Source organism: Capricornis sumatraensis, chromosome 1 (assembly GCF_032405125.1).
Source record: "Capricornis sumatraensis isolate serow.1 chromosome 1, serow.2, whole genome shotgun sequence".
NCBI lineage: Eukaryota > Metazoa > Chordata > Mammalia > Artiodactyla > Bovidae > Capricornis > Capricornis sumatraensis.
This window is the reverse complement of record NC_091069.1, coordinates 180,189,309-180,204,335: the sequence shown is the minus strand read 5'-3', so window position 1 is coordinate 180,204,335 and position 15,027 is coordinate 180,189,309. Positions and strand designations below refer to the sequence as shown.

Sequence of the window (15,027 nt, the reverse complement as noted above, 5' to 3'; positions counted from 1 at the left end):
GATGTTAACATGGAAACCCATGTACTATACAGCTTTATACTATATTAATTAAACAGTATGTGTAATATCACCTGCATCAACACACAAATAGTAATGTAGGCATTAAATTTTTTAAATGATAAATTCAGCTGTGAATAGTGATCATCTGGTGGCTTAGATTGTAAAGAATCTGCCTTCAGTGTAGGAGACCAGGGTTTGATCCCTGGGTTGGGAAAATTCCCTGGAGGAGGGCATGGCAACCCACTCCAGTATTCTTGCCTGGAGAATTCCATGGACAGTGGGCCCTGATGGGCTGCAGTCCATGGGGTCACAAAGAGGCAGACACGATTGAGTGACTAACACCTTTACTTTCAGTGAAAGAGAAATTATGAAGGACTTCTTTTTCTGTATTGATTTTAAATTATTTTATGGAGTAAGTCCTATGCTTTAAAAGAAGAAAGAAAAAATTTTTTAATTACAAGAAAGAATATATAGGTAAAGTTTGGGAGATAAAGAGGGTAATAAATAGAACTATAATGGTAACTGTATTTTGTGTTTTAGTGGTACATGGGGTCGCAAAGGGTCAGACACGACTGAGCGGCTGAACTGAACTGAATCAAATCCCTGGATGATTGCAAAACTTAGAGTAGAGAAGAAGCCTACAGTTACCCAGAACATTCACTGGGGAATTGGCCAATGTAAGCTGAGGACTAATGATTTGGAAGAGAGGTTGTGGGATTGGGAGAACATAGCTTCCTCTTCCTGACACTGAAACACGTTCGGCTAATGAGGAGCTTCAAGCAGCAGAATTTGAAGATAATCATTGAGGGTCCTTTGCAAAAAGTTACCTAAGTTTTGTCAGAATTTGATGGTCTGGAATTTTGTTACGATCTCCTTGAAAAGGTGTATGGGTTGTGGAGTCTTGTTACAGACTGCAGCAGGAGCAGCGAAAGGCCTTCGTGGTCAGAGGCTGACTCCTGACTTTTTGTTCATCTTTCAGAAGTCTTGAGTTCGTGTTTAAAGTTGCCTGAATAGATGACCCTGATAAGCTTCTTTTCTTCCATTTTGCTCTTAAAATTCTCCTGTTATCTGTCATTATCGCCATGACTAAATGGACTTTATCCTTCTGACCCTCAGTGTACATCCTCTCCTCACACTCTGTCTCTCTGTCTCCTTTCTCCCTCCCTTCTGTTTTTATTGAAATGTAGTTGATGTACAGTATTATGTTAGTTTCAGTGTACCACATAGTGATTTGACATTTGCATACATAATGGAACAATCACTGGTAGTCTAGTAACCATCTGTCCCTATGCAAAGTTGCTACCTTATTATTGGTCATATTCTTCATGCTGTATATTATATCCCTGTGACTTACTTATTTTACAACTGGATGTGTATATACGTTTTCATCTTCTTCACCTGTTTGGTCCTCCCTTGCATACTTTTGTTTCCTGGTGGTAATGGAAAAAAAAGACCTGAAAATTAGCAAAGGAAAACCTGCAGCTAAGCTCATTGACCCAATAGACTTAATGTTACACAAAATGTTGAGTGAATATGAGTCAACTTGCACAGTAGAGAGTGTTCAACCAAGAAAAGTACAGTTTGGCTTTTGGACAGAAGAGGGTGTTTCTGTTACCCTGAGCTTTGTAACTGTATCCTAAAAGGTGAGATTACTTTTAAAACTGATCACTTGATAAGCAGGGTGTTTTTTTATGTTGTTGGACTATTTTACAGTAGAGATTAATTTTGGAGAATTTGAATAAATATTTTCTAGAGATTACAAATTTTTTCTTGATTAAAATACTTTTCTTTTTTCTATTTAGAGAACTGTGTTCTTGTAAGATGTCTTTTAAGATACAATTTTCAGCTTGATCATTCATCCTTTATATTATCATGAAATGTTGAGCAGTTTTACCTAGCAATATACCATAACATCTCTGTGCTCTGTGCTGATAAATTATTAGAATTGTACCAAGAAGTGTACAGTCTTGGACTCCGCTTCACAGTCAACACATATAAAGTGTGTATTAATATTAGGTAAATGAATACATGAAAAGATACTTAGAATTACTAGTCATTGGGGAAGTGCAAATTAAAACCATATTGAGATACCACTGTACACCTATTACAGTGACTAATGATACCAAATGTTGGCAAGATGTAGAGTATCTAGAACTTTCATACTCCTCTGCTGGGAATGTAAAGTGGTTCCGTCAATTCGGAAAATGGTTTGACAGTATCTTTTAGAGTTAAATATATAATTACTGTATGATCCAGACATTCCACTCCTAGCTGTTTGCCCAAGAGGAATAATAGCCTATGTCTTACACAAACTTGTATTGATACGTGAATGGTCATAGCAGCTTTATTTGTGATAACTGACAACTGGTAACAACCCAAATGTTCATCAGAAGGTGAATAAGTAAACAGACTCGTGTAATGGAATATTCAGTTCAGTTGCTCAGCCGTGTCTGACTCTTTGCGACCCCATGAACTACAGCACGCCAGGCCTCCCGGAGTCCACCCAAACCCATGACCATTGAGTCGGTGATGCCATCCAACCATCTATTACCCAGCAAAAAAGGAAGTGAAATACTAATATACGCAACGTTATGGATACATCTCAAAATAATCATGCTGATGCAAGAAGACAGATGGAATAAGAGTACATGGTATATGATTGCATTTACATTAAGCTGTAGAAAATACAATCTGTAGTGACAGAAAGTAAATCTAGTGGTTGCAACTTTTGCAGAAGATGAATATGTTCATTATCTCAATTACTGTGATGCACAGACATATATGTATGTCAGAACTTTAAATATATGCAACTTATTGTAAGTTAATGATAACTTTAATGATTCTTCAGTGAAGCTGTTTATAAAAACTTGATATTATGTTTGAATTTGATGTTCTTGGAACTTTTTTTTTTTCAATTTCAGGGAGGAAATCCTTCAGCAGTCTTTGTGGGAAAGAGTATCAACTCATGTGATTGAAAACATCTATCTTCCAGCTGCACAGACCATGAATTCTGGGACTTTTAACACAACAGTAGATATCAAGCTTAAACAGTGGACTGATAAGCAGCTTCCTAATAAAGCAGTCGAGGTTAGGATATAATTTAATTAAATGGGTAAGAAGCATTATCTGAAGAGAGTAGGAGCTGTGAATTTTATGATTTATTCCCATCACAGCCTCTATAGTTCCTTTGCATCTTAAGCTCCTTTTATTCTTTATTCCTGATCTCTGTGTTGGGATTAACCTTAATGCTGCTCTCAGTTACCACTATTAAAAAATTTTGCTAATTGCTATGGTGTTCGTGTGAGGGTATTGTTTCTCCTTCCAAAGGTGGCATTTAACAAAACCAGCAAAATTTGCTTGAATGTGAAATATTTTTAACTTCTGTGGTTAGATATGCCATAAGGAAAATGTTTAACTTTGTTTTCTGCAGGGTTCAATTTTAATTAAATAGTGTCCTTAGTTAAGAACCTGCCAAAAGGTTAGACGAGGAATATAAGAAAGTTACATTTTCCTCGTAGAGAAAATGCATTTCTGATATCTGTGTACCTTGGTTCTACCACTGTGCAATCTTTGGGCTATTTGCTTAGTAATGTTTCTGTTTTCTCATCCCTAAAATAAGGGTGAAAATGTGGCCTACGTAAACATTGTTATAAGGAGTCAAGAGTTAACATATGTAGAATACATAGACAATGTGTGGTCCATGGTAATGACTCAGTAAATGCCAGCTGCTTTACAGTGATGACCACCATCATCCAAATTGATCTTGCCACGCACGTTACTCTCAAGAGTGATTGTTGTAGATCAGAGTCAGTGTGTCCTCTGCCTCTGTGTGAAGTTGCTCACAAAATTAGAATCCATTTGAAAAATAATTTTGTTTTTCGTACTTACTAGAAACAAAATGTCAGTATCTACTTACTCAAGTGTATTTTACCCTTTCCTATCCTGCTAGTCTTTGCTGCTTTATCTCTGCTCTCAATTTCCTCAAGTCTCTTTTTCTAAGAACTCTTGCAGCCATTCTGCCTTCAGGTGTTCCTAACCCTTGGTCTCAGCACATTTCCCCCTAAAGTAATTAGAGAGCTGCTGCCACCTCTTCTCACAACTGGCCCTGACATGGGCCATGTTCCATGATAGCATATTTTCATATCCTAAGGTTCAAGCAGTGGAAGCAGTCATAAAAATGGCAAGTGACTCTCTTTTGCTACTTTCTCCGTCACACCTAGGTGTGGTAGAAAGATGTGAACCTGTTTAAGGTCAGGAAACAGATTTTAATACCTCACTCTGTATTCTTGGACAGTTACCTTCTTTATGCCATACTTTCTTCATGTTTAAAATGAAGAGGGCAGAATATTAAGTACAACAGTAACTAGCCCACGTAGTACTAAGTAGGTTTAGTTCTTAATTGCTTTTGACACCGTGCTCTCGTTTCACTGTTCAGATCATTGGGAGTTAGCAACAGTACAAAACTCAATAGTACTCACCTTTGTTTGAAAGTGTTGACACATTGCTTCATACATTTGCATAAGGGAAAAGATGTGAAAAAGACTAAATCATTAAGAAATTTAAAACTTTTTACAGTATGAAAGAGGCAGGCAAACTCAGATGTTGTAGAGAGTGAAGTAAATAAGTAAGTGAACTGAGTCTGGTGGCTGATGGGGGCTGAATGCTTTCTCTGCTCCAGCGGGCAGAGGTGTGTAGAACGTGGGCCCAGTGTTGCTAGACAGTTCAAGTGAGACTGGGAACAGATTTTAAATGAAGTCTCTCTGTTTTTAAATGTTAGTACTAATTTTTTTAAATTGAGGAGGCCATATATGTGTTGTAGCAAAACATATCAGTGGGCCAAATCTATCCCACCAGCTACTAGTATGAGGTCTTTAGGGCAGAGTTTGTATTTGCTATCTTTTTTTAAAAATGTGATTTCATATGCATTTTCTGATAGACTGATTTATCACAGCTACCTGGCTTATATTCATGTGTTTATTTTTCCTGTTACACATTAAATGAAAGTATGAATATAAATACAGCTTTTTTCTTTTAAATCATTCTAGGTAGCTTGGGAGACCCTACAAGAAGAATTTTCCCGCTTCATGACAGAACCAAAAGGAAAAGAACATGATGACATATTTGATAAACTCAAAGAGGCTGTTAAGGAAGAAAGTATCAAACGTCACAAGTGGAATGATTTTGCAGAGGACAGCTTGGTATGTCATTTGTATATTAGGGTGCCAGTCTCATTTTTGTATGATTTCTCAAATTGATATTCTTTGATAGGAGACTATTTTTATATGAGTTTAAATTAGGTTCTGAGTTGAAAATACTGAAAATAATGAAGGGAAGAAATAGATTTATAGAATGCAATCGGCCTTTTGACATTTCTCTGCCCTTCTAAAATCACCCTCTGCTATTTCTTCCTTGGCTATCATTTCAGGAAAAAAATATCAAACCTTGTAGTAAACAAGATTCTATAAACTTCCACAAAATTTGCATGGGCCTGAGCTATAGATAGCTGCTTCTCATTTTACCCTCAGTGATAACAAAAGGAATTAGATGCATTGGTTTTTGAGTGGAACTGAGTCAAAATGTTAAGACTCCTAAAATCATAATGTGTTGGATGCTTACATGGTACCAGAAGCTTGGCTGTGTATTTTGTAAACATTATTTTATTTCATTCTTAAGCATATCTATTATTGTCACTGGCAAAGCTGGGATACATGCCCTCACTCTGTCTTAGTTACAAAGAAAGGCCTGGCTCCTGACCTTCATCACCTGATAAATCTTTTGTTATGTAAAATGTTCTCATCACCATAGTCAAACCTTCATTAGTTTGACTTCTGCTCAGTTATGAGAGGAACTGTTGCTAAGGTTGCTCTGTTTTCTGGAAATGCATATCTTACTGTGGGCCAATCCTAATTATAATGTGTGTTTTGTTTTGTTTTGTTTTGTTTTTTAAGAAATGTTTGTCTTCATATTTGAAAGCCATATTTATTCTTGTTAAGCATCTTAATAAAATTGGTTTTCTGAGAGAGAATGGTGCCATTTTCATTCATCCATTAATTTTAAAAGTATAAGATTTGAAAACCAATTTTTTATAATAAGTAGCTCACATTTACTTAAGATTGTGTAGATCTTTTAAGCCTCCTTCCATTATATTTTCCACTGTTAGTAACAGTGAGATAATGTTTATGCTTTTTTTCTTCTTTTCCTAAAATGCCAACACATAGGGCATACGGCAAAAAGAAGCAGTAGATATGATCTGAACCATTAGCTCCTGAGTACCAGGATTCTAGGGTGTAACTTGAAGTATACAGGACGCTGACGCAGGCAGATAATGGGGCCCTCTGCATTTGCATGAGAGGGACATACTTTTACGTTATTGTAGATACATCTCTTAGTTTGGATATTTGCTGAGCTGTTGGTTAGAAAAAAGTTACTAAGATGACAAGACATAAATCAAAGTAGTTGTTTTTCTTTGTTATTTCAGAGGGTTATTCAACACAATGCTTTAGAAGATCGATCCATATCGGATAAACAGCAGTGGGATGCAGCTATTTATTTTATGGAAGAGGCTCTTCAGGCTCGTCTCAAGGATAGTAAGTAGGAATGTGGATTATTAAATTCTTAGTATTCTCAGTGGAAAGTCATCTAACTTTAGTGAACACTGGTTAAAAAAATTTTAACATCTCAAGTTCTTTGTCAATACTACTCTAGTTGAATATTATTTGTGCAGTTTTTCAGTCAACTGCTTGTAACTACTAAAATGTTAAAGTGGACACATGTTTATGTGTAGTTATATTCTAAAAAGCTGTAATTCAGACTGTTTTAGTATTTGCTACTATACTTATGGAAACTTCTTAAGCAATTAGAGTTTTCATAGATTGTAAACGTATAAAATTCTTTAGCCTCTATATGCACCATATCAATCATATCATTTTTTTCTTTATTCCAACTACTGTATTGACACAGTGTTTTGAAGTAGTTAATAAAGCAAGATAGTTACATTTTATGTGCCTGGTAAGTGATCAATTTTTTTTTTAATTTTTCTAGCTGAAAATGCAATTGAAAATATGGTAGGTCCAGATTGGAAAAAGAGGTGGTTATACTGGAAGAACCGAACTCAAGAACAGGTAAAAACAAACAAATCTTTAGCATTTTAATTCAGGCATTAAAATATAATCTCTCAATGCCTCTAGACCAAACTTAATAATTTCAAATATTTTATATCAGCCTTTCTAAAATCTAATAAATCTTTAGAATAAACAATAAACTACAAAAGAAAGTTTTTTGAAAAGTGAGGTAGCTGTGATTAAAAAGAGTGATTATTTTGTTCATTTGAAGTGTTTGAGGTAAAATAGTCAGGTTTAAACAGAAGAAAAAAATGATAAAAGATTTCAGAGGATATAGAATAGATGTGATTAGAATAAAAGATACAACTTTTTTATTCTATTATCACTGAAATTTTCTGTTGTCTATTCAAGTTATTTTATTTTGCATTTTTGCTCCTGTGTTCACAAAATAAGTATAAAAATTTAGACAAAAAGTAGAATTACATAATTCATTCATTTTATAAACACTTAATGAGCACTTTAACAAAATGATAAGGCAAATATAAGTAACTTTATAAGTGAATAAATAGAAGGAAAATGTGTAGTCATTAAAATCTTCCCTCTACCCATTTTTATTCCTTCCTTGTTATGGTTTCTTTTCCTAAAATTAAGATTGTAAATAGATTATAGAATCAAAATACATAGATGAAGAAAGTAATGGATAAGAAAAAGAGGTGGCATACAATTCATTTCCTTTCTTCCTTTTGAATCCATATAATTAGCAAAATGAGACCATCAAATGTGGAAATACTGAAAGAGCAGATAAAGAGAATGAAAGGTTACCAAATGATATATCACATATTTTTTTCTTTATTTTTTGTTTTCATTTTAAAAAGAATTATGTATATTAATTATATGATCAGCACCCTATTACTTTTTCTGGTTTTACACATTTCTTGTTTCATAAGCTGACTATGCTGAGTCCCAGTTGTCTTAAAATAGTGAGGGGACAGTCTTCCTCCTTTCTTTTTCTTTCTGATTTGATTTTTTTGGGAAAATGAGTCATGAAGAGAAGGAAGAGAAGCTGATGAAGTGGACAGAATTACTCTTGGGTCTTGCCTGTGTTCCCCTGGAGAAGGAAATGGCAACCCACTCCAGTATACTTGCCTGGAATATCCCATGGCTGGAGGAGCCGGGCTGGCTACAGTCCATGGGGTCGCAAAGAGTCAGACGTGACTGAGCAGCTTCACTCACTCACTCGCTTGCCTGTGTTCAGAGTACATTACTTACTTCTGCTCGCCAGATGGGCTGCGGGGAGGCAGTCTTTCAAAAAAGAATTTCAAGGATATCCATCAGAGGTTTCTGACTTTGAGACAAGAAGAGACATTGATTAGAAAGAACTGGTGTAAGGCAGATAAACTCCAAGGAAAATGATGTCTGACCCTTAAGGCTTAGTTAGGCTTAATTAGGTCTAGAACAACCAATGATGGCAGAACTTACTTCAGCGACTAGTTGTAAATATGCTTTAGCCAACATTCTCAGAGAGGAATGGTTCCTGGTTAAATGTTACTTTCTCAGGAACTTGAACTTAAAGGGAATCCCTTAACGAGAAACAGGGGAATTACTGGATTGACCAAAAAGTTCGTTCAGGTTTGTCCATAAAAAACAACAACAGGAAAAACCTGAACAAACCTTTTGGGCAACCCAGTAGTTTTAAGGTTAAGCAAGGATCTGTAGAGGAAACTTTCTTCCAGGGTTTCAGGGCAGCGTGCATAAGATCCATAGATGAATGGAGGCCATACTTTGGAGAGGGGAGTGACAGGAGAATCACAGGGGAGGTGTTTGTATATGAATGTTTTGTTTTCTCTTTCAAAACAAAGCTTGTCAGACTCACCAAATTAAGTTCTCCTCTAGTCTCTCTAACCCTCCTACTCCCAGTTGAAAACCACTGGTCTAGGCTTCATACCTGGAGGTTTTAGTGAGAAACAGATTCTAGAAGAGATTGAGAATATTCCTAAAGTCTCATACTGCAAATTTAGATAGCTGTGTAACAGTTTCATTTCTTTTTGAATTGGCAGGACTTAGGAAAAGAAACTTAAGATTGTCCTGTGTTGAAGAGGAGAAATCCATGTTCTGAAAATTATTTTTTACTTTTGTATTGTAACTTTTACTTAATCTGGGGGGGTGGGGGAAATCCATTCCTTTGAAGCATTCTCACTTTGAGCTAAACTAATGGAAATCTTGGTCAGGATAGACGGGAGAGTAGTAGTCTCCTGGGCACTCAGTGTGATGGGGCCAAGTGGAAGTGAAACAGGGCGGGAAGAGTGGGAGGATGTCATGATTAGAGATTTCCTTCCTCTCTCAGACCAGATAGCAGAAGTTGAAAACAGTGAAATTTCTCTTTATTAAATGTCTTTTAATGTGTCATGTTTTCAGAGAATACTATTTAGTAGTTTCATTTACAAGCCATTTCTTTGTGTTTAAGTGTTATTCTTACGGGCAAGATGCTATGGTAGTAACTTGTTTCGTGTAATTTGTGAATTTGAAGCTAGTTTCCTGTACCATGCAACTTGGAAAGGGTGGAAAACTGAAATTATAAAGTTACTTTGACACCATATGCTAGTTTTGCTTTCAAAGTTATCACTAGTGTGTGTGTTTTCCTCATTTGGTGAAGAGATTATAAGCAATATAATTGTTTAGGAGAGACTGGAAGTGAATTTAAGAATGATAGATACCTCACAGAAGCAGTCTAATAATGATTTTTAATGAAAAGACTTTAAAAAAATAAAACTATGAATTTCATATTTAATTTATCAGAAAAGGACTATGTCAACAGGCACAGGGCCTTATAGTCATCCAGTTCTTAGATATAAGGCATTCATAGAACATTATCTCTTCCCATGTATACAGGGTACTTTTTCCTAGATTGAACTCATACCCTAAGGTCAAGAAAGGAAGTGCATAGTAAGGTGTGTGGTTCTGTAATTTGGACAGTGAAACACTTCAGCCAAAGTAAAATACCGTAAATAGGGCTAATCCCCTTACCCCTGTGGCCCTTCATATGTCCAGGTGGTTTTGCATTCGTAAGCCGTGCCGTTCTGGTCTTCCTTGTTTGTTACGATTGAGCGTGTGTCACCAGTCTTGCCAAAGTAATGTATGTATTAAAATTGGGACTCTGTTTTTATAATTATGCCAAATCATGAACTATCTAATAAACACAGACCTCTTTTAAACGTTTCAAAGTGTGTCCACAATGAAACCAAGAATGAACTGGAGAAGATGCTGAAGTGTAATGAGGAGCACCCAGCTTACCTTGCGAGTGATGAGATAACTACAGTCCGAAAGAACCTTGAAGCACGAGGAGTGGAAGTAGACCCAAGCTTGGTAATAAACGTTTCTGAAAAGCATGAGTTTGCTTCCTAAGTCTTCATTTCTTATAGTAAAATGTTATTACTTCTGATATATTACCTAGATACTTAAGTGCTTAATTTGATTTTGATCATGGGTACTTTTGCTGACAAAAAGAACTCAGTGATTTTGAGTGTGGAAATAATTTGAAATTTTGTTCTCAGTATTATTTTTTTAAGTGTAATGCTTTAGTTTGTAAATGGGGAACCTGAGACCTAGAAAAGGGAAGTATCTGGGCAAATTTAGCAGTTAGTTCTGGCAAAAGGGGATGAAACACATTCAGATCTCTACACCACATTACACTGGCTCAGATTACAAAATAAAATTTTTGCTTAAATATAGTTCATTTATATGTATGTTTTTTCAGTCACATGTGTTTTAATCATACTTAATGTGTATGAGTAAATTGGATAATGTCTTTGAGTTCTATCTCTTTTTCCTTTTTTAAAATAAATATGAGGCTGTATAATTATAGTTTAGTACTTTTTTGCTTACTTTCATGATGCTTATTTGGAGAAAGTCTTTGAAAAGCAATTGTGTTTCTGGATCTATGTTCCCTAGTTAGGGTGTAAAGGATCGACTTCATTTTAATATTAGCTCAAGTGAATTCCCTTTAGAAAAGGACTTTAGTGGGTAAAATAATCATTTAAGAAATTTCAGAGCCACACATAGATTCTTTTTGAAAGTATTTGCTTATGTTTCTGTACTTGAGAAAAGAGTATACTTATTTAAAAAAATTAACCAGAGATCAGAACAAGAAAAGAAAACTGATGAAAAGAAACAGATAAAAATGTTATATATCTCATTGTTTATAAATTGAAAATGAAGTTAAAGCTAGTGATTACACACAGTTATTAGTTGAATATAAATGTAATTTATCCACATTAGTCCTAGCTCTCACTAACAATAAATTGTGTTTGGTTGGATACTTTTGAACTGTAGGAGGGACTCTGTCCATATCTTAGGATGTGGATTGGCTATATATCTTAATTTCTGTGAGTAAGAAAATAGCAGTTTTTTCCCCAAGAGAAACGTATGTTCACGGAACAAAGTACTGTAATCTAGATGGGCGAGATGTCAAGAGATGTGACTTCTGGTACATTTCCACTCCATTAGCTGGTAATACTGCCTCTAACAATTGGTACACACTCTCTCAGCCCCCTTCCCAACCACCAGATGGTGTTGGTGATGCTTGTTTACTTTCTTAACATTATCGTTGTCCTCAAGAAAAGACAGTAGTGTGAGAGAACCTTGAACACTCTGACAGGCTATATAGTAATAAAACGATGGGGGTCATGTTGCTGAGGTAACGATATTTAATAATGAGAAAGGAAATCTCGTTGGGTTGATGGACATGGTCTAAGACCTGCTTCCTAGTCTACTCCTGACCTCAGTCAAGGCTCACAACCTCGTTTGCCTCAGACACCTTAATTCTAACTAGGGGAAGATAATCCCCACCCTGTCTACTCTACTGGATTATTAATAATAATGGTTGTTAGAAACAGTACAGAATTTTGAAATACAAAGACTGTTAAGGAGTCAGATTAGTAGTAATCTAATCTTTATTTTGAAACAAATTTTTTAATGGATATAAACAGTTGATAGAATAACAACATTGCTGTTTTTAATTTTTTATAAATAAACTTTGTATATGACTTTTCAAAATGGGTTTAATCAATCTGGAGGGTATACAGTAACTTTTTGGCCTTGGTTTTCTTTGTTTTTATTTTAGATTAAGGATACTTGGCACCAAGTTTATAGAAGACATTTCTTAAAAACAGCTCTAAACCATTGTAACCTTTGTCGAAGAGGCTTCTATTATTACCAGAGGCATTTTGTTGATTCTGAGGTAAGGTTTCCTAAAGCAAGGAGAAATGTTTTTTAGTGATAGTTGTTTAAGTGCTTAAAAGTAACCTTTCTTGAGGTTTAGCATTAAAGTCTTTTGATCTTCTGAGAAAAAAGTATGCATTATTTAGAAAGAATAGCTTAACTCATATTTTTTTCAAAGATATTTGCCACTTTGGTAGTAATTGCATTTTACATGCTGTCATTCCAGTGCTTATAAAACTGTTTGTGTATAATAGGCACTATGCTACTTTTGAAAGACTTTTTTTTAACCGTTAACTTTATGTTAGAAAGATATACTTTTCCATTTTGGAAAGTAAAATGGAATAAGTAAATGTAAAACATACAAAAGTAAATAATAATTTATAATCCCCTTGAAAGTGAAAGTTGCTCAGTTGTATCCCACTCTTTGTCCATGGAATTCTTTAGGCCAGAGTATTGGAGTCGGTAGCCTTTCCCTTCCCCAGGGGATCTTCCCAACCCAGGGATCAAACCCAGGTCTCCTACACTGCAGGCAGTTTCTTTACCAACTGAGCTATGAGGGAAGCCTATAATCCCCTTGCTGCTAAGTCGCTTCAGTCGTGTCCGACTCTGTGTGACCCCATAGATGGCAGCCCACCAGGCTCCGCCGCCCCTGGGATTCTCCAGGCAAGAACACTGGAGTGGGTTGCCATTTCCTCCTTCACTGCATGAAAGTGAAAAGTGAAAGTGAAGTCGCTCAGTCGTGTCCGACTCTTAGCGACCCCATGGACTGTAGCCCACCAGGCTCCTCCATCCATGGGATTTTCCAGGCAAGAGTACTGGAGTGGGGTGCCATTGCCTTCTACTTAGAAGTAATTTTAGTCAGTTCTTTCTACACATGTTGTATGTGTGTATATTTATAGCATAATCATCCATTTCATAGTGGAAATAATCATGTAATACATTTTTATCATTCTTTTTCTCCATATTATAATTCTTTCTTTATATCATGAAAATTTTGCTTTAATTCTTTAAATAACTGTATAAAGTTCTTAAAATGGACAATTGCACAGTTTAATGTCATATTTTACTGAGTAACCCCTAGGTGGCAGTGTGCGTGTTTTTCAGTTATCTGACTGCAACTCCATGGACCTAGGGAAGCCCCTAGGTGGCAGTAGACTAATGTATTTGAACATTTTCATGCAAGCAGAAATGCTTTTCAGAGTATACTGAAAGAGCTCTGTTAATCAGCAGTCCTATTTGAGATCCATAAGATGTTTTTCTTTTGAGCAGCTTAAAAAAATTTTTTTGTTTAAATGTGACAATGTAAAATTTGACAAGTTTTTTTCATCATTTTAATTGTTGAAATGTGGCTTCCCCAGTGGCTCAGTGGTACGGAATCTGCCTACAATGCGAGAGTCACAGGAGACACGGGTTCGATCCCTGCGTTGGGAATATCCCCTAGAGGAGGAAATGACAACCCACTCCAGTATTCTTGCCTGGAAAATCCATGGACAGGAGCTAGGCGGGCTACAGTCCATGGGGCCACAAAGAGTCAGACACAACTGAGCAACTAAGCACAGATGCAGCTAACACACAATTGTTGGAAAGACCTCTCTGTATAGAATAAGCTTTATGTCTCCCTCTGTTGAGAAGCAGCATGCTAGCTTTTTTTTGAAGTATGGTTGATTTTACAAGATTATATTAGTTTCAGGTACACAGGATAGGGATTCAGTATTTCTAAGATTATGTTCCGTTTAAAGTTGTTATAAAATACTGCAATGTTCCCCTGTGCTGTACAATATATTCTGTAGTTTATTTATTTTATACACAGTTGTTAGTACTTAATCCCTATCCCTCTTTTACTCCTCACCCAGAGGATAAGCTTCTTTTTAAAAATATCACTAATTTATTTTCATTTGCAAGTGAATTTCAAAAATGGCTTGAGTGCATATTCAAAGAAAAGAGGTTAGCCTGAGGACATATTTAAAATAATGTGATTGTTAGCTGAAACAAAATGCTAATTAAGGATATATTTTGTGGACTTCTACTTGTATAGAACATAATGAAATGCTCTACCTCCCAAGTTTACTTTGCTTTGTCATTGAAATCGAAACTATGTAGCTGTGCAGCAGATAAACCCAAAATCATGCAGAACTTCATAGATCCTATACAGAAAAAAAATCACTAGGTTCTCTCTATAAGAGGAATATGTATATTAGGTAAATCTGAATCTTTTTATTGAATCATAAGCTGTAGGTACTGACTTTAGTAGTTGTATGGTTCATGATTGTGGTTTTCATTTTTAAATTGCATCTGGTAATCTTAACCACCTCATATTTCAGTTGGAATGCAATGATGTTGTCCTATTTTGGCGAATACAGCGTATGCTTGCTATCACCGCAAATACTTTAAGACAGCAACTTACAAACACTGAAGGTAAGCCACAGAGGCACCGCTTTCTAATTTGACATCAAAAAACAGTAATGTTCATTTTAAAAAGGATGCCAAAATACTTCCTGAAAATTAGATTTATTAAGAAAAAAACAAAAATAATTTGCCTTTAAAATATTAATGAAAATAAAATCATAATTGAGAAATATGGGAAATAAACATACCAGGAGACTTTAGTACCCAAAAACTCTGTTATGAAAGGGGTGCTAAGCATCACTTAGGATTTGGGGGAATCTGTACTTCCTTGAAAGTAATAGGGCTTAAGAATAAGACTGTCTCTGAGAATATATAAAGTACTGTATATCAGGTAGAGATTCTC

General features: G+C 35.6%; 1 protein-coding gene across 5 annotated transcripts in view; it reads left to right on the top strand.

Moving 5' to 3' along the window:
* OPA1 (OPA1 mitochondrial dynamin like GTPase) overlaps positions 1 to 15,027 on the top strand; it is an 81,586-nt gene that overhangs the window by 40,378 nt on the left and 26,181 nt on the right. For all 5 annotated transcript variants that reach the window (XM_068972719.1, XM_068972701.1, XM_068972710.1 and 2 more), the window contains 7 exons: positions 2,922 to 3,087; positions 5,046 to 5,198; positions 6,479 to 6,587; positions 7,042 to 7,121; positions 10,284 to 10,424; positions 12,181 to 12,297; positions 14,600 to 14,693. In XM_068972719.1, the coding sequence (XP_068828820.1) occupies positions 2,922 to 3,087; positions 5,046 to 5,198; positions 6,479 to 6,587; positions 7,042 to 7,121; positions 10,284 to 10,424; positions 12,181 to 12,297; positions 14,600 to 14,693 (860 nt within the window). The remainder of the gene's footprint in view (positions 1 to 2,921; positions 3,088 to 5,045; positions 5,199 to 6,478; positions 6,588 to 7,041; positions 7,122 to 10,283; positions 10,425 to 12,180; positions 12,298 to 14,599; positions 14,694 to 15,027) is intronic.